The sequence below is a fragment of the Tigriopus californicus genome, chromosome 3 (genome assembly GCF_007210705.1).
Source record: "Tigriopus californicus strain San Diego chromosome 3, Tcal_SD_v2.1, whole genome shotgun sequence".
Lineage (NCBI taxonomy): Eukaryota > Metazoa > Arthropoda > Copepoda > Harpacticoida > Harpacticidae > Tigriopus > Tigriopus californicus.
The window spans coordinates 3,686,281-3,705,972 of NC_081442.1; the positions used below are offsets into that span (position 1 = coordinate 3,686,281).

Below are 19,692 nucleotides of genomic sequence, written 5' to 3' on the forward strand. Positions count from 1 at the left end.
TCCCTCCCATCGTTGGTTTTTCTTCTTCTTTTAACTTAAAAGGGGAGGCGAAGGCCAGGCCGGCGGCCAAGATCCAGATTGGTGGGCGGACGGAGCCAAGCCGAAGACTGGGGGGAAGCCACTTCTATTGCTGGAGGTCGACGTCGAACGAAGACTTGCCTTTTTGAGCGATGGAATGAGAGCGAGGGCGAGGGCGAGGGCGAGCGAGGCTGTCCATGGGCCGTGAGTCCGTGAGTCTGGACTCGGAAGTGAGTTAGCGTTGAGGCCTCGAGTTACCAACTCATCCTCAGCCCCATGGTTAGTTAATGGTTGGGGTCGGGATTCGGGTCCACCCGTCCAGATTGGGCTAGGATATTCGGGTTGAGTTCGCGGGCGATTCATCGGGCCGGAGATCAGCTGTGTGTGGCGTCGATCGGTGGATGGCCTCAGCCATCATGGCCTCCGGCCCAGCTTAGTCTGGCCTTATCTTTGAGTGTCATTGTGTGTGTCCAATTGATCGTGATTACCACGTTTCGTTTCCAGATGCTGGTCCTCGACTTGCGCCCATTCTGTAAGTGATCATGTCCGACCTAGAGCCGGATTCGTCGGCTCCGGCCACGATTCTGCCGGCCGAGGCCTCGAATGCTCGAGAAAATGAGCTCACGAGCTCTCCGGGGGATCGGCCAGTAATGGCTCAGCGGGCCGATCCGCCCGATCATAGCGCCTTGAACGAAGCGGCCGAAGTGGATCAAGATGATGCCAGTGTAACGGAAGAGCCTGAATGTGATCGGCCCACTAATCTGGTGGCCGTTGTTCCGGCCACGTCACCGGTTGAGCCCCCGACTCCGGCCTCGATTGAAGAGGTAGTTCGAGCTGAAGCCAAAGTCCCAGTGGCAGGAGGGTCGGACCCGACAAAAATGGAGGCCCAAGCAGCCCCGATAACCCCTTCGTCTGAGATTCCGCACCAACCCGACGCTGAGTCTAAAGTCGTGGCCCTGGCAGAATCCACATCAACTGTGGCCGAGATTCCGATTTCCGAAGAGACCCGGGTGACAGATGAAGCACCGGCCAAAGCGCAAGAAAAAGTTGTTCTGGCCACAAATCCGACAGCCGAGGTGACCGAACCAGTGGAAGAAACGTCCGATGAGATTGAATCTACTCCTGTTAGTGCTGAGTCGGTTCAGAATGCTTCTCCGACTCAGACCGATGAACCGGGTGTCTCAGACGATCCCAAAGTGTTGGTCGAGACAACCAAAGACAGCCCAGTGGCCGACGATAACAGTGTAGCGGTTCCGGAAACCGTAGTTGCTTCAGAGCCCTCTGAAAGTGCTGTTACCTCCACGGACTCCCCCCCCGAGATCTCGGGTACGGTGAAAGCTTCTGAAGAGACAAAAACATCGCCCGAATCTCGGGTTTTGGCCTCGGAAGCGGCCGAGCAACACGAACCACCCAAGGAGTCCCCGCAGGCTCAAGGAAGTGAGCCCAAAACTGATGTGCCGAGTGTTGGTTGTCCCTCCACCGATCCGATGGCAGTGAGTGAGAAGCCTCAAACCCAGGAGACGCCCATGGCAGTGATTCCGATTGAGGAGAAGTCGCCTGAAGTGCTGGTCAAATCGCTCTTGACCCAAGCCAAAACTAGTGATCGTGACAAGTTCAAGACCATGGAGAAGCTCATCCGAGACAAGCGAATCACCAACAAAGAAGTGGTGAACGGCGTACTTTTCCTGGTAAGGCCACTTAACCCTATGTGCAATGAATCTCTCTAAATCAGAAAAGATAAACAATGTATTTTGGGGTGGAAAATTTTCGGCACAGATTTTTGCTGGACAACCATTCAGCTGAGTTCTTATTAGGCAATTGAAGAAGCAAGTTTAAGTCTGAAATGAGTGGGAAACGGCTTTTGGATTGCGGGTCGCTTGCCAGGGATTTTTGGGAAACCTCAACTTGAAGAATATGTGTGGCCATATACAAGTTTCTATATTGATTATTGGCCCACCTTGAAAATGGTGGTTACCAACTTATCCGAGGAATTGAAGGTGAACCCGGACAATAAGAGCCTCACATGTTCAGGTTTTGTTACCCTGTATTCTCTTAAGAGGCATTGAAAGTGGTAGCTCCTAAATATTCTTTGTCAGAGGTTGAGTTGCTTTTTTAAATTAGGGCCTTGATCGGGTATTCATTTGAATGCGAATTGTCAAGGCCTATCCAATTTAACATCGAAGACATCTATTTCATCAATGTCGCTTTTTATTTTTGATGTAATGAGTTATTCAAAGTGAATTGTATTAGAATCTAAAGTAACATGCAAAGTGCAAAATATCTCTGATTTAGCGGATGTTCAAGAAATATATTAATATAAGGTGTCACGGTTTCGATTTGACCTTTTCCCTTCTTTCTCCTCTGAGAAAAGAGAGAGAGAGAGAGAGCACCAGTGCACATTCGTTTTCCACTCATTAAATCATCATCAAAGACCCGACAAGTTCCTTCATCTGTATTATTTCAGCATGAAAGAAAAGCCTCGATCCCTCAGTAGATCTTTTATGTTGGGCATAACGCTATATTTATACGCTCGCTCTTGTCCTTGGGCAGCAACGCCAACACCAAATACCATACGAGAAACACAGTTCCATCCACGTCTTCCGCTAAAGTTCGTATTTGTCAAAGAAAGAACTTCCTTCTTTTGGCCTCTGGATGCGTGCTAGGCCGTCATTTCCCCTAAACCCCAAGAACAGTATTTATTGAAGCTAGAGTAATGTCGTCGGAATATAAATCCCCCCGCCCCCCTTCCCAATACTCATCTCTCTCATCTCAATCAGCAAAGAAAATACTCGAGCGAGGATGTAGAGAGTAGAAAAAGACAAACTTTGGGGGGGAATAAATACCGTCCATTCGACCATTGCTGATAAGAATATTCCCTAGATTGAGACCCTAATTAATATGGAAACTGGTCCCGAGAGCTTGGATGATCTGCCCTCGAGGATTGTTCGGAATATATTGCCCGTCGATCAAAAAGACTGTCAAAGACGGCTTGCCGCAGTTTCCTCTAATCTCGTTTTTTACACGCTTAGAAGAGCGTGTTTTATTCTTCACTCTTTCGCAATTCATCAAGGGACACGTACACAACGTGTGCCCCCCCACACACTCACAATATGAATGAATAGATTTCTTCTTCATAATAAGGTCTCATTAAGAAGAGAGAGGTCAAAGCTCTTCTCGTGAGCGAGAGCTTGATCGACAGTAGTCCTGACTTTCAACGCACAGGAACTCCTTGAGAGCGTGGGACGTGCGTCCGTTACGAGCCCAATATTCATAGATCACCATCTCGTCCAGGTCCATAAACGCCCCGCAGAGTTGAGCTAGTCGAAAGGGAGTCTTTCCGCCCATTTGAGCCAAGCCCGGCTCGTCAAAGATCCCGGGTCCCTTGAGTCGGTTTTCGCCTTGATATGAACTGATGCCGTATTTCTCAAAGTTCTGATAGGTGCAGACTTGCTCTGAAAGAGACAAACGAGTTGACCTGTTTTGAGGTTGGTCGGAGACAAATTTATGTTTGGCTCAGTATTGTGTGAATCTTAGCGAGATATCCGACGACAGTCTCAAAGAGTCTGCACGAAGTTGTTTTATGAGCCTAGTTGTTGTATTTGGGCGGCCAAAAAGACTTATAATAATCACGCTGTCAGAAGTAATATATTAGCCAAAAGAACCCATAATTTATTGAAGCTCGTGCTCAGCTTTTCTGTATGTAAAGCTTTGAAAAGAAATCTCTGTTAGGAAGAAGTTTCCAGATCCCAGCCAGATCCTCCCCACCTGATTCACCCCAAAAGATGAACGAGAAGAAGGCCGTGGGCCTTCCGCTCGAGCAAACATGTTAAGTTAGGGATAAATCAGTTCCCTTTTATCCAGGCAAATGGATTTGAAGATTAGACCATTCTTTTCCGAGAGTGAGCACAATCTCAATTTATGCCGCTACTATGCCGTTGGGCAATAAGCATGCCACTGGAAGGAAATCTCGTTAGAGTCATAATTAAGTGCCAATAGGAGCCTTAAGCGCACGTAGAATCGGTTTGAAATACTGTTCGTACATAAAGACTTCTGTAGACTACAATCCCTCCGTGGAAAGCAATTGTGCCGACTCTCTCAGTTTTGATAGAAATTGCCCCCTGCAGAGCACAAATTTGAAAACTTTCTGGCCTAGCCGCAGATTTGAACAAGAAAATCAAATGGATAGATAGACGGACTTCTTTCATGGACTTGTTTAATGAGGGAGAAATTCTGGCTTCACTCTTTCTTCATCCACCTTTGGCTACATCCGAGCTACCAGTGCCCACCCAATGCTGATGAACAGAAAGCTCTTTTTGAGGTCACCCTTTCCAAACCTTCTTCCTTCCTTCCTTTCCTTCTTCCGGTCCTCAATCCCTTCAATGTTACCCAGACTGTTCCTTTGGAGTGGTCCAATCTCATTCATGGATTCTGATAATGGCTCTTGAGTTTTGTGTGTCTATGCGGGAAAGCCATTAAGTGAGCGAGTGATTTTCCAATAGCCAATCTATGGAGACCCTCTTCTCCCTTAGCCGGACCATCTCAGAGAGATTGGGTAGTGGATGTTTCGATCTGTTGAACATCTCCGCAAAACATAAAGAGCCACTCTGTGCGGCCTATTCTATTCTGAAACCTGTAACACGCTCATATTTTATGAATCAAACTTCTTCGTGTCCGCCTTCTGGCAAGTTGTTGACCTTTGTGCTCTCTTATCTGGAATGGCATTGAGTTGAGTCTTCATGTATGTTAGCTGGACTTCTAAATGGTTCCCTTCACGACCGAGAGCACTATCCGAACCCAGAAAGCACATGTCAATTTGAAAGGAATAATTTAGAGATAAGCGGCCTCTCCTTTTCGATTGGACCATCAGAATTGGATCATTTGGGGCCGCTCGTTTGGCCTCTCAAAGAAGTCTCTTCATGGTCTTATGGCTGATGGCTTATAAAAACTTGCCTCCTTTTTTGGAACATTGAAAGTCGTTGAAACTTTCCAACATTTCTCTCCCTGGTCATGCCTTTGCCACAGCTGGTCGAACGAACGAACGAACGAACGAACAAAGTAAGTAGTGGCCAAGCAAGTGCAGATGGGAAGAAAGATAATTTTTTTACGACTACTAACTTGTCCTTAAGCCTTCAAGGATTTGTATCTTCTGGGATAGCGCATGGAGGCATTGAAAGCAGGAGTGCCTTACTCTCTCCATTGAGGTTCATGGCCTGTAGCTCGTTTTATAGTCCCTTCCTTCTAAGAAGATTGAGGGGAGATGGGTCTCTCGTTTTGAGTGAGCCTTTTTTCCACTGTACCTGTCTTATCTATAATGGTGGCTTCTGACATCCTCCAATCCTGGTTGGTTCGGTGCTTGTGTCCATCCTCGAAGGCTCGGTGAAGTTGGACGGCCACGGCTTGACAAGAATCACATTTCATACCGTCCGTGATAAATGGGGAGTTCTGCTCCTCCTCGTTTAACTTGGGGGTCTTGTAACTCAATTTCTGGCTTCCGTCTTGGGGATCGGGTATGGTGACCTCGTCGGACTGCTCATCATTCCACTGGCCTCCTTCTGATGTGATTTCATCCTCCTTCTGGCTTGCATTCAAATGAATGGAGGCGAGGAGGAAAATTAAAATCGTGAGACGACGAACCCAGACCTTTGCCATCGTGGTGGGACAAAGAGATGAAGAAGAAGTCGTAGTGGTGAAATTGGTTGTTGGAGGGCTCGGATGGGTAACAAATGGGAAAATTCCAACGGATCTGTCCAGGATTTGCCCAAGAAAGCACCCTTCTCGGGATCGTACTGTCGTTCTCTTTCGCTGTAATTCAATAAAGAGAAGAAAGAAAATGAGCTTTCCGTATTGTAGAATGAGGGAACGAACGGGAACGTGGCTCTTTTTGTGTGGTTGAGATCTGTTTTTTTTTTGACTGGGGATTTCAGGAATGTGTGTCAAAGACAAGAACCAGATTCCTGCCTCCAAGCCACCACATGAGCTAATTCTGAGATACAGGGAACTTACGAGAAAATAATCCAACCTCCTCTGTACCACGACGTAAAAGGCTCAATACGACTTTCTTTTCCCTCTTAACGCCAAGGTCTAAATACGACTGAACTTATGAAAAAAGGATTTCAGCTGGGGTGATTTATGTCGGCTTTCCTTTAGTTATAAGGTCCAATCAGGGTTCTTGGAGTGGACTTGCTTTTTAAAACACGTAGGTGCTCAAACACCGCCACACGCACCTCTGAATTCTGTGAGTAATGATTTGAAAGGGATCTCGAACTGCAACAATACGCTTTTGAAGTCAATCAAATTTTGGAAATATTGCCCGCGGTCGTGCAGAATAATGCATTTGAGGAAACGTAACAATGTTGATATTTTATTGGTATCCAATTGAACGACTTTTAATAGAGACCGGTGCTTACAATTCCTAAACCTTTTTCAACCAAATCAAAGACAAAAAAAATAATCCACTGATAGTTTACATTTCAACCAAAAAGCTTCCAAATATTGTTCAAATGAAGCCGAAATGCTATGCTTAATGGTGGTTCATGTATTATTAAGTCATGTTTTTACGGATTGCTAAGTCGGTTCTTATCAAAAAATAGAGTCCAGCTGAGGTCAAACGTGGCGAAGAAGGACACTTGTTAAAACATAAGAACAAGCAAGCTTATAATCAAGATGTTTTACTAATAGAACACTTTTTTACGTTTGTAACTATGGCTTGACTCTCATGATCGACTTCGTGTTGCTATTCAAAAATAATGTGAATAAACAACAATACCGAATTGGCAAAATGGCTCATAATTATTTAGATACACTTTCCCTGTTCCAAGATGCTATCACAACAGTATTACTGTAGAAAGGCTGGTTTCAACTTCTTTTTCTTTAAGGGTACTGTAGGTGCAAACGTGTTTGTTTCTGGTATTAACGAATAGTTCTTGAATGCAAATTTTGGTGCATTTTCCTGGAATGAAGGAGGTCATAGGATAAGGTTTTGAAAAAGCCTGATCCTTGTAGCGTCAAAACTCGGAGATGCCTGAAGAAAAAAAAATCGATTTTCATTTGTTGGCAAAAAAGATGTCCTCTTGAACTTTTCTAAAAGAGGGCCAAGAATTCAGCGGATATTGGCAAATGACGAGCATCTCGATTAGGTGCTGTATTATCTGGCCTACTTGTCATTTGTCAATATAAGTCCCCCTGCTCATCATGCAGACAAATACCCTGTTCTGTCTCTTGGAAGTGAAGATGTCCAACGTTTTATGTTTGGATAGGTTTCCCCTGATTCAAGCTGAAAAAAATGAAATAAGAACTTATTTTCAAATCCAATATTATTGTAGGCTCAAGGTAACGAAAGTCAATATTTTAGCACTCATTTAATGTCATGTCGACAATGGCAAAAACGGTGAGCAGATTGAACAGCACATACCTTAACCTTTCATCTCATTGAACCATCCATTCGTACTATGTGCTGTATTTGTGCAATTTACCTCACCTCAGTCTAAGAGCAGTTAAAACTTGATATTGTGAATTGCGCATTAAAAGATAAGAAGAAGAACGGTCATTTGGCCACCCAGCATTGACCTACAGTTCATTCCCCACTGTTTCGTTTCCAAGGCACCCATTCCCGTCATTCTATGGCTCGCCCATCAAGCTATTTTAGATAAATTAGCCAATTTGTGGAATAAAACCGCCATTATTTGAGGTCAGCAAAGCCAAAGGTTGGTCAATGGGATTTCTTAACAAGTTTGAAACAAACTTGTTATTTATACAAACTTTATATTATCTTACCTTTTTATGATTAAAAAAGCAAATTTGACTTGTTTAGATTTACCGTCTTTGAGCAAAGTTTGAACAACAGTGCAAAAAATCTGCCCTTCAATGTAAATAAAGTTGGCTAAGCTCAAACAAGACGAATGCAAAGTGGCATGAATGATCCCCTATAAGAATTAAAAAAAGGTATTCTTCAGAAATGTGTAAACATATTATGAACATCCATGTTTGTCTCAATGAGAAAATCTTTCTCCTCAAAAGTTTTTACGACGTGTCAAAGCGTTTGTAATGAAAGAAATAGTTAAAAGCCAATTGATAAAAAAAATTCTTGTGTGGACAAGAAACTGAATGCGAATAAGAACCAAAAAGGAAATTAAGCGGTTCGTGAAATGAAGCTATTTGTGATAAGGTAAAGAGCTGGGTTCTAAGATAAAGCGTCAATAATTATGCAACACAAAAAGGGCCAAGACTACTGAATAATCTCAAGACCATTAGACGTGCCAATACCAACTATCTGGAGCATGAATCAGTACTTTAGCCAGTGCCAAAATGTGCAAAATGCTCGTTGGTCTGATCGGGCCCTATCAATCCCTGAACGGCTTGTAAAGAACTTGTTGCGTAAGGTTAAGCAAACCTCGAGAATGAATTCTCTAAGAAGCTCCTGATCACTTGGCCATTGTTGGGGCCATTGTTTCCAAAATGTCAAATCAAGAGCAAGCAGACTACTTGGCCTCCGAGTGCGAATGCCAAGACCAATCTTGTATCTGAAGCCCATACATACTAAGGCTAAACTGGCTTTGTCAAAGGTCACCTGCTCATAACTATTTTGGCCTTCGGGAATCTGTCGTTTTTTCAATGAGCTATTTAACCATATACACGTCCAGATAGTTGATCGCCGTCCTTGACAAGTTTATTTGCCAAAGAGTAATGGTTAAAATGTGCCAGCATGGTCGAGATTGAATCATATTTTGGGAACCCTTCGTTGCCAAAGGAATTAGCCACCCTGTGTCGATCAAAGGAATCATGAAAAAGGAAGATTACCTGGAATGCCAGAGTATACCTCGAAGAGCTTACCAAGAACGTTGGAAAGAATGAGAGTTTTTGGTTTCAGCATGACAATGATGAAGCATACCAGCAATATTGTCATGCAATGGTTGAAGAACAACAATGCTTTAATTTGGAATGGCTTGCCATAAAGGCAGACTTGAATCTCATTCAAAACCTCGAAATTTGTGCTAAGAATTGAAGATGCTAATCAGAAGGATGAGGTCCACAAATCTAGCCCAATCAGTGCAGATTGCTATGGATGAGTGGCCCAAAATGCCCATAGCTATTTGTATGATTGAAGTATTTAGTTTGTTGCCAACTACAAGCATTTGTTGCTACCTTTGAATAATAACAAAGGCTATTAAAACAAATATTTACTAGAGTCATTTCAAATTTCGAGGAATATAATTTTTTTTCTCGAGCCTATAGAGACGTGTAAAGAACCGGCTCGGATTTCAGTTTTGTGGGCTAGCTTGGCTGTGCGACAATAGAGGCAACAACTACCATGTTTTAAGCACATCCAGTGCTTCCACACCTTCATTGATAAAATTGTTCGCCAATTTAGGCCATCGTTCGAAAATTATCTTAAACCATTTCAGTCCAACATTCATTTGCTATCAATGTCATAACATGGCAAGTGACAAAAATATGCCATAACAGGAAGAAAAAAAATATTCGGTGCCAACATCTTGTCCTCAATAAAAAGCATGGTGACACTTACTTCATGGTAGAACCAGAGGGCGCACTAGTATGAAATCCGAAATCTTTATACTTCTCTATTGTTTCAGCATTATAGTGTATCTGCTCATTTTTCAAGGGCATCTTCCCTTTTGCTATTGGGGATAATACTTGTCTCTTGGTTCCATGTTTGGAATCAGCCAGCTCACTCTACATCGAAAAATGATGCTTTTTTAATGCTGTTCAAACTTTTCTGATAGACTGTGCAAGCAATATAAAATGATATTTTTATACCCTTAAAAATCGTCACTCCTTTTGCAAATCAATTATGCTTCAAACCCTGAAGCACCTCCTTTTAAAATTGATCTCTTGTCCAAAAATTCTAACCAAAAAGAAGCACCAAAACTAAAGATGATGCCTGTCATGGTGAAGTATGAAAAAAAAATAATTCTGCCAAAGTCTCATCTTTTTAATGCGTTGATACAAGATCTCTTGTGAAAATAACTTACGTGTCAGGCTTAGAAGGTAAAATATATTTGTACCCCAACCAAGGAAGAACGTTGTTTATGAGATTTAACGTCTAGCCCGAAGGTTTCAATATAACCGCTTGTTCATGAATTACAAGGTCCTCGAAAAAACATTCGTGTAAAAAACCTTGGTTTTCATTTCAGTATTACCTCCGTTTGAAGCATATAAACTCGGAAAGCATGTAACACAATGCACATCTTTTCCCAGCATTTTGAATTTAAAAAAACAATTAGGTAGCCCTCTAAAAAAATTGGGGGTGTAATATGAAATACATTGTATTCGAATATCCTAAGCCGATCTGCTGAGTTTCTCCACTGGGCATTAATTTCTCAACAATTTGAGGAATTCCAGTTTGACGTTTAAAGATGTTGCAAAACTTGGTTCAAACTCTCGCAAAAAATGATACGTAAATTGCTTTTTTAGGCATAACGAAGCATGTTGCGGAGTAAACGTATGAATCACAAAATTATTAAACATTATCATTCCATTCTTTTATTAATACATTACTCCACATATCCTCCTTACTTTTTGACTACGGTCCGAAAACGTCAACGAGCACTTCTGCCGCAAGTATGGACCTCTGCTTCAGGTAAATTTGCCCAAGCTGTTAATAGCGCTGTCTCGAGATCGGAAAGACTCTTAAAAACTGTTCCCCTCAGTCTTCTCTCCAGATTTGACTAGATGGCAAAGTCCATTGTGTTCAAATCTGGGGAGGAGGGGTGCCTCGTTTCCTTGCTCAAGAACGAAGAAAGATTTTTCTCGCACCACTCGTGTGTTTTCACCCAAATAATCATTGATATGATTTCTAAAACAAATTTGCCAATTAGAAAGCAGCATATTTTCTGGTGCCAAATTTACATTTGGTCGCAATAACAGCGATTTTAAGAAAGTGTCCGGAGATATTTCTGTCACCTGGTAGATCTACCTCAGTAAATCTCGTTTGAGTTTTTTCGAAATTTTGGGTCTGAGTTGTGTATTTGTTGACTTGTACCCATTTGGAAATATGTTCCAGTGAGATTGTTGGGCAATAGTTGATTTGTTGCCTACAATTTGAAAATCGAGTTGAATGTGGTACAGTAAAAAGATCCTTTAAAACTATTTTACAAACACCCTGGATCGGAGAGATATAAAACTATTTTACAAACACCCTGGATCGGAGAGATATACTCTCCAGGAGTGTCAAATCCTGTTAACTACTGACCTTATGTTGTCATTGGTAGACAAATACTTCGATTATATTCTCTGCAACAGCCGAACATGTATTTTCAATTGCGTGGTATATTTGTTGATGTCGATAGTACGCCTCTCAACATGAAAACGGAATTGAATTTTGGTTGTAGCATGTCCGTTAATCGTGTTGGTTTTATTTCTGTTCTCTGGTGTACTGCACGTAGGTCAATGTGAAAATTTTTATCCGTTTGTTTTCTTAGTACGTGCTTATAGAAAGGGCAGAACATTCATTAACAGGTGACGTGATTCAGTGGCATTGCGCATGTTGCGTCAGCCCTTGTCCATTTGAAAAAGGGAGCTTTGCTATTTCAGTGACGTGTGAAGCCTTTGAAGTGAAGTCTTTGCCTGCTAAAAACTAGTGACTAAGGAAATGAATTTGCCGTCGAGACCTCGCTCAATCCATCTACTCGTATTGTCGCAAAAAACAAATGGGCTTTAATGAAGCTTCATCACTTGCAAAGCAATGCCTCGTTGGAGATCTGCGTAAACAGAGAATGCTTTTCGTTTGCAACGTATGATCAGTTCCACAATTAAAATGCTCAGCCCAGCTATGACTCCAAAACCAATCGTATAGAAGAACTTTGTCACACTTGCAAATGTGACTTGGGTCACTTCATTTTGGTTGGAATGTTGACACATGAACTCTTCAGTCAATTCGATGTTCTTCACCCATTTCTGTACCAACTTGTCGATGATCCCAGATTGTTCCATCTTTTGGAGTTGAAAGTGAAACACTTCCAAATAAGGGAAATCGGGTCGAAACGGGAAGTGAAGTCTGCCATTGAAAAAAGGCACTTTACTCGTTTGTAACTTGCAACCCACCCCAGGATTTCGACTTCGGTATTCATCCACCACATTCTGATATCCCAAAGCCACGGCTTCCTTCGAGGAATGGCCAATCAAGGCTTGAAGGCTATACGGATTGGTGTGAAACTCTGGAGATCGACCGATCTTCTTCTGCCATAAACGTCCTTCCACGGTGTCTGAACTGGCCTCGGAATAGTGGGTCAAATCGGCTCCAAAACCAGGAATGAACATTTCCACCCCTTCCTCTTCCACTTGCTCAAGAGTGGCCAGATTGTTGATCTCTTTTTGCACGCTCAAGGATGAAATCAGCCTGGCCGAAAACGTGATCGAGAACATCAATCCCAAGAGAAAAGCGGTAATCAATAAGATGCGGAACGAGATCAAATTCAAAGGATGCGCTGCTCCTTGCCCAAACAGGCTTCCAAGGATGGCCAAGCCCACTTCGCCGTGATCTTTCACACCAGTGTGACGCCGGCTTGCCATTGAGCTCATGGATCCATAGGTGGTCAATAAGAACAGGGAAATGGCATAAACGGCCCAAACATCCACGTTGAACATGCTTAAAATGGCATCATTGACTCCAATGATGGGCGGAATCCAAGATATGATGACTCTCGTGATGGAGGTGCCCACATAAAGTAAATTCAAGTGTTTGGATCGATCCTCGCTCATGACGAACACAGTGGCACCAAAGTCGTATTGTCCCTGAGCCACCAGTCCAAGAAGTCCGTATATGGATCCATTTTTGAAGACGTCCCCTTGGATCTGGTATTCGGAGCCATTTAGCGTATACGAAAAGTTCATGCTTGATTGAAGGGTTTTCAAGAGGTCCATGGAGAAACCTTGTGCATTTTCCACGTCATAACCTTGAATGTATTGAAATGGCCGCCATTCCGCCATAATTACGTTAAAGTGGGCACTCGCCAGAGAACTCCGACGTTCTAAAATGGCTTCGTTTTGAAATAAGAGCGTTTTATTGTTCCAAATCTGAACCAAGTTTCTCTCGCGCACATTTTCCACTTGGTATGTTTCCCACAGTTCAAATCTGCTCTGTTGCAGTAACTTTAAAAGATAAACTTGAGATTGAAAGGGAGGTATGTTGCAATCCAGAACCTGCTCTTGTTCCTCGCTCTGCAGTATAATCCAAGTACACTTTCCAAAGGACAGATCTTGAGGCAAAGAGGCCGTGACGATTGTCTCTTGATGCAAACAATTGTGATCCTGAATTATTTTGGCATGGGGATGGATTCTAAGAACCCGAGCGCAATTCTCTTGACAATGAATAGCCAAGTCGTTCCATCGAATTTCGTCCATTGGATAACGCTCCATGATTGTCCGGATATGAATGAGCATATCATTAACATTGCCGTCGGTACTGGCCAAAGTCAAAGTTACAAGGCATAAAATAAAGTACGTGATCCACATGATGATCCTTTGATTGTCGCTGTCGCACAAGGTCTGTATTTTTCAATAAATCTGAAGCAAGGGAAAAGTTCAAAATGTAATGACTTATTTATTCATGCTGATTGAAGTACTCTCTCTCTCTCACACAAGGGTCTGGATGTGCTGAAAGTAGCAACATTTCTTTGTGAAGCAAGTTGTAAATTCTTATATTAAGGTCCTTATATTAAACGAAAGATAGTTGGGTGGTTAATACTATCTTACTTTGCAGAGGTAGGTCGAATTAACTGTACCTTACAAGTGCCATTTCGTTTTCGAAGGTTAGCAGAGTATGGTATTTCTTTCTCACTCATTTTATTTTTAGGTCTTGCTAAAATTGGAAGTATCGTAATATTTGAACCTGTGAATTTGTTTGAAGCACGGCGTACGTAATGAGTAAAAGAAGAAGTAGTTTCAAAAGAATATCATGCCATCGTATGAATAAATAAAATTTAATTGGTCGTCTGCCGAGAAAGAGCAAATCAGATGAGCGATTGGTGAAGTTCTGATTATATCTGAACCTTACGAAATGGTATGACTTCATCTTGTTTTTTTTTTGATGTCACTTGTAGATTCTGGATCATCTAGATTTGTCTTTTTAGTCCAGCTCGTTGTACTTTAAAAGCTGAAGCCATAAATGAAAAGCACAAAAAGATTTCGAATTTCTGAATTTCCCCTCAACGTGATATTTGGCACAACTAGGGACGTTTACTCTCCCTCGTTGATGTAAATAGTAAATGTGTAGAAGATATACTATGAGGCAAAAATCAAACACAGCTCAACACTTTCATGGCCAAATTTAGCAAGTTTATTTTTACCCCGACGTTTTTACTTCTCATTTGATAAATGATATTGATAATTTTTGTTCCACTTAAGGGAGTACATAATGAAATTTTTCCACATTAAATGTATATACTTGTTATACTGTCAATGCGTGAAGTTTAAATGATATCGACAACATATTGTGGGCATTTTCTGTGCCTTACCTTTCGGGAATATAACGGAAACCATTTGTTTCAAGGCGCTCAACTTGTATTAAGGTTTGTATTATCCTGAGCCCTACCGAAAATTTGACTGACTGCCGACAATTCGTACAGAGAACCACCAAAGAAACCACATGCTTCAAGAGCCATGCATGCGCTTTGTATTCAAGTGTACCACAATGTGTGGCGCATGGAAAGATAAACGTGTATCCGTCATTTTTGGCATGTCTACAAGATGTCAGGCTTCTCTGTTGTTCTCCAAGAAAAGTTTATTTTGAAAGTAGTATGGAGTGCACTCGTGACGAAGAGTACCTTTCACGCAAATGGAACCTCGCTCTGGTCGTGTGACACTGATTCAAGCCAATGATTTATGTCTTCTTCCTCGTGTTCAAAGTGCAGTTAGTCAGACTGAACCATTGGAAACTCTCAATACCTGAAGTAATTTTCAGCCAAGCAGATTCTGAGTGGTTCGATCTGTTCTAGAAATTCGTAAGATCTCTCCACTTTTCAGGAAGATGCTCTCCAAATACAAAAGATCAAAAGGATTGACTAGCTTGCCTCGAAAGTAGTTGCTCTCTAAGTCGCAGGAAATCCGATGATTACCTTATATATACCGGCATAAAATGTTACGATCTGAATAAGGAACGATTCTGGGAGAATGAGAATGTTCCAAGGATTATGTATGGTATCGGAAATTCAAACTTCTGGGTATTTTTTTGGTCATATTTGAGATCACTCTCGAATTCTCGCTATGGCACGAATCTTCTTGTAGACTTCAAAGAAGCCCTCCAGTGGAAAGAAAACACATCGAAATGTCACCTGAACAGAGACTTGGTGGTTGACGTTGATAAAGAGCTACCTTCACATTTGAGGGAGGGTTTCGGTTTTTATGCCCTCTGTCTTCTGAAACGTCCTGAAAATATCAAGCCGTTCATTATCACCAATATGACTGAATGCCCAATTTAGAGTGCAAATCCATCAACCAAATGAAAAGGTGGAACAATTGCTATTGGTGACCATTCAGGTTCATTTGATCTCGAATACGATAGATTTTCTTAAGACGAAAAAAAGCCTTCAATAGCATTGCTAATGCTCGCAATGTTATGAGACGATTGATGATAACCAAAACCATGGCTTTCTCTAATTCCAGCTGGTTGGTGGAGAGTTCGATCTGGAGCTCAATTTTGTGATTGTGGAACCCAACAACATCCATTACACCCTAGAACTTCTCGACACCTGTGATCAACGACTTCAGGTGAGTGTTTTTGTGTTTTTGAAAGCTTTATAATAACGAGCACGTGTGACTTCTCGTTTCTCAAACGCGTTTGAAAAGCTTAGCTTTTTCAATAGTTCAGCAGATGTCATGGGCTGAAAAGGTTGAGTTTGACCGTGGCAAAGTGTATGAACTGTCGAACTACTTCAACGAATTGGCAAACTCACTTTTGAGAATTATTTTCTGTCAAGAACATATGGTCTGTAGGTGACTACTAATTGTATTAAGACTGTTCTTCAAACGGTACCAGCGTAGAGCTTATGTAACGATCAAACACCTGACCAAATGATAAGCCTTAAACTGTATAGACTAATATAGGTAAGCAGATTGCATTGCTAAAGATCACACAAAGCACTTGGAACAATGGGCGACTGAAAACTTTATGATGAGAGCTGATGAGGTATTTGATCCCAAATTAGGCCAACTCGGTGGTCTTTTTTCTCTGGCGTGAACATCGTTCTGCTTGGTTGAGCTGGCGCTGGTTTCATTGGTCTCATTAACGTTGTTGGTCGGATTTTCTAGGCTGAACTGTGGTCGGTGTTCACGGCTACTTTACGGAAATCCGTCCGAAATCTGCAAGCTTGCACTGAAGCCGGACTAATGGAACATTTGCTTCATCGCTTGTCCAAGGCCCCTCCGTTGGTGGTTGATTTGCTCGTGGATCTCATGGGGATTTTGGCCAGCTACAGCATCACCGTCAAGGAGCTCAAAATGCTCTTCAGCAAAATGAAAGCCGTCGAAGGGAAATGGGTAAGCCAGAAAAGGAAGCAGAGTGTATCTGCCACGCGCATTCTGTTTGTAGTACGTACAGTACGTTTTAGAGGAAATCGATCTTTTTGATGGATCTGCTCCTTTCTGCCCAAGTTCCAAAAGAAATGTGTCTTTCTTTCCTTCCTTTATTCTAGCCAAGCCATTCGAAGAAGCTCATGAATGTTCTGAAGCAGATGCCCAATCGAAGTGGACCCGATGTGTTCTTCAGCTTTCCTGGGGTTCGCGGATCGGTATGTCGTCATTCAAATTAAAGCGCTCTTGCTTGGGTTCCTCTACGAAGCATTTTATTCCAGGCCATAGTCCTGCCTCCGATGTCGAAATGGCCTTATGAGAATGGATTCACGTTCACCACGTGGTTCCGCTTGGATCCATTAAATGCCGTCAATATCGAGCGTGAAAAGCCTTACCTCTATTGGTGAGTATTCCGGCCGGGATTTGATCAGAGCACCATTTTTCTTTACCATACAGACAGGCGTCACGGCGATAGAATGAAGATCGTCTTCGTAGGGTACTTTGAATCACTGGCTGGGAATTTGGGGTTTTTGTCTGTCCTCTCTCACTCTCAGTCACTCGTTCACTCTGGCGATCGATTCTGTCCGTGAGCCACCATTAAGGGTTTTCTTCAATGGAACGGCGGAAATTTATGAAGAGAAGGGCTAAACTGCTTTCCGGAGGGAGAGAAAATGGGCTTTGGAATCTCCCTGTCTTTCATGCTGAACTTCATCGGAAGAAGCTTTTTCGAGAAATGAAAATTTGGCTCTCGACCCCCCATTATGCTCTGTCCCCTAACAAAACTCTGGAAAGTACCTCATCTCCTTAAACTATTTTCCTTTCAGCTTTAAAACCGCCAAAGGAGTTGGCTATTCGGCACATTTTGTGGGCAATTGCCTCGTCTTGACCTCGATGAAAGTCAAGGGTAAAGGCTATCAGCATTGTGTCAAATACGAGTTCCAACCTCGGAAATGGTTCATGCTGGCCATTGTCTACATCTACAACCGATGGACCAAGTCTGAGATCAAGTGCTTTGTCAATGGACAACTTGCTTCGTCAACAGAAATGGCTTGGCTGGTCAACACCAACGACGTGAGTAACATTTCCAAACAACTCCTAATCCCTTCCACGTTCGTTCTCGGCAAACTTCCTTAAAAACTTGACATTTGCTCGAGCTCCCTGATAAACAGGTTGCCTTTCATGGAAGTTGTAAAAGGTGACCAGAAATTGGAAGAATACTTCCAGACAAGGTTTGGTTTCCAAGATTGGCATTCCAATAAACGTGACCACCATACACGGAATCGATGTGTATACTGGAGGGTAGAGTTCCACGAAAAATATCGGTGGGAAGGTACTTACTTTCTGATCTATGCTATTGTGTGAGTTGGAATTTGAAAAACGTATTCTAGGTGCTTTAAAGCACAGATGTCAGGATGCCCATGTGCCATGCAACATTTCAGGAGTGAAATAGCATCGCTAGCCAAAAAGTTGATCATTGCAAAGGAACTGTCAAGCTCTCGAGAGTTCAGGTTAATTCGAAGGAAGTACGTAGGCCTTGTTGATCCGGGAGCTTCTTTCAAGTCAGAGTTGGAATATTTTTTGACCAAAGTCTCTGGCCAAACAACCCGCTATTTAGGGTCTAGCCAGATCTTTCAACTTCAATTCGTTGTTGGATCTAATATCATATAGATATAAAGTTGCATTATAAATGCATGAAATTGGGAGAGGAATCCTTCATATTGAAGTGCTGGGGATTAGTTATGTTCCTAGCCGTAGCGGTAAATAAGTACGCAAAAATTCGATTATCTGTCAAAATCAGCCCTGAGAGTGAGATACCAGACGTCATTCATAATGCTTTCGTTGATGTATGTTGTTTAGTCTTTATTCCTTTTTTTGGCTTTGAGAAGCTTTTGTTGTTAAAAGAACGTATTTTGAGGCCCATTTTTCGTTTCAAATCCCAACAGAATCGCATACTTTTTGTTTCTTTACTCATCTCAATCTCCGGGGCAAATGACCTTGGTGCCACTGTTTTTAGTGCTTTAGAGACACATACAAGTGCATTTCGCCTAGTTTGAGTCCGATTCTCTGTCTTGCAATTCTCATTAGCCGACGGAAACTTCTCAAAGCAATGGGAAACGGGTAAAGTTACCATGAATGCCTTTCTGCCAACAAAAGGAAGTGAGTCTTCCCGTGGAACTTATCTCTATTCGCAATGTTGACTATGTGCGCAAGATTTGCTTAAGGGAAATACTACCACGCGCAACTTGTCAATTGAAGTAACGAGATTGAGCTTTAGAAAGTGCATCCACCTTACAGCAGCTACTGTGCTGTACCCTTGGAAATGCTCTGCGTTATTAAAGATCTGGAAGACGCTATCGCCATCTTTCCAAGGGGTTTTCACATCAAGTAGCTTGGACGGACACACTCTCAAATTGGATGAAAAATGATGCAGTTTCGAAGCCAGCTTTTTTCCCCTCGCTTTTTGCGGCGACATTTCTTGTGACACCAGGGTCACTAACCGACGTAGAGATGTGGTTGTTCATTCTGAAACATGCCGCTCAAAAGTTACCAAATACAAATGACACTTGGGGATTGTTCACTCTGGATGGGTCCCTCTCAAGTCTTCCTACTTTAAAAGATATCAAGTAGCCATCTCACCATTGTATGTCTGTATGTCTTGCTATTCCACGAAAGGAACTCAAGCTCTGGGATATATGGTGGGTGGGTGAGTGAGTGAGTGAGTGGGCTTTGTTCAGAATTACCGTACAGCTCTGTACACACAGTACTCGTACACTTCTCGATTTGTCTCGTAAGTCATGAAAGAGAACGAGCATTCCATCTCAAACGATGCGTACCACATCCAAAAGGGATCCAAAATGAAGAGGAGGAGGAGGAGGAGGAGCAGGAAGAAAAGAAGGAGAAGACAACAAAGTTGGAACACGGAACTCTCTCAACATCCAAACCAAACCGCTCCTCTTGTTCTCCTCAGATCTGATGGGATTTGAGACGTTCCAAATCTTCTTCTAACTGAACCACACTGGGTATTTGGATTTCTTGGGAAGTTCCAAGCAATGCCACCTCGTCTTTGGTGTTTCATTGTTCCCATCCTCATTTGTGTTCAGGCTTTTCCTTTTAAAAGGAGCTTGGTACGAGCAACAAACATGCCTTGTT

General features: G+C 42.4%; 3 protein-coding genes across 5 annotated transcripts in view; 1 reads left to right on the forward strand and 2 right to left on the reverse strand.

Moving 5' to 3' along the window:
- LOC131878571 (neurobeachin-like) overlaps positions 1-19,692 on the forward strand; it is a 66,127-nt gene that overhangs the window by 764 nt on the left and 45,671 nt on the right. For 2 of the 3 annotated variants that reach the window (XM_059224588.1, XM_059224589.1), the window contains exons 1-7: positions 173-297; positions 523-1,706; positions 15,637-15,741; positions 16,282-16,509; positions 16,665-16,760; positions 16,824-16,945; positions 17,367-17,613. In XM_059224588.1, the coding sequence (XP_059080571.1) occupies positions 561-1,706; positions 15,637-15,741; positions 16,282-16,509; positions 16,665-16,760; positions 16,824-16,945; positions 17,367-17,613 (1,944 nt within the window). In that variant the 5' untranslated portion in view covers positions 173-297; positions 523-560. Of the gene's footprint in view, positions 1-172; positions 298-522; positions 1,707-15,636; positions 15,742-16,281; positions 16,510-16,664; positions 16,761-16,823; positions 16,946-17,366; positions 17,614-19,692 lie in introns of those variants that run through there. The other variant, XM_059224587.1, reaches the window with a different exon arrangement.
- On the reverse strand, positions 3,002-6,216 carry LOC131878574 (marginal zone B- and B1-cell-specific protein-like). Its single transcript, XM_059224593.1, has 3 exons — positions 6,022-6,216; positions 5,316-5,820; positions 3,002-3,470 (listed from the first exon to the last, which is right to left on the reverse strand). Exons 2-3 carry the CDS (start codon positions 5,665-5,667, stop codon positions 3,181-3,183), a joined length of 642 nt encoding a protein of 213 aa, XP_059080576.1. The 5' UTR covers positions 5,668-5,820; positions 6,022-6,216; the 3' UTR covers positions 3,002-3,180.
- Positions 11,172-19,315, reverse strand: LOC131878572 (uncharacterized). The gene is made up of 2 exons (XM_059224590.1): positions 19,180-19,315; positions 11,172-13,539 (listed from the first exon to the last, which is right to left on the reverse strand). The coding sequence occupies exon 2, from the start codon at positions 13,486-13,488 to the stop codon at positions 11,692-11,694; it is 1,797 nt and encodes a 598-aa protein (XP_059080573.1). The 5' UTR covers positions 13,489-13,539; positions 19,180-19,315; the 3' UTR covers positions 11,172-11,691.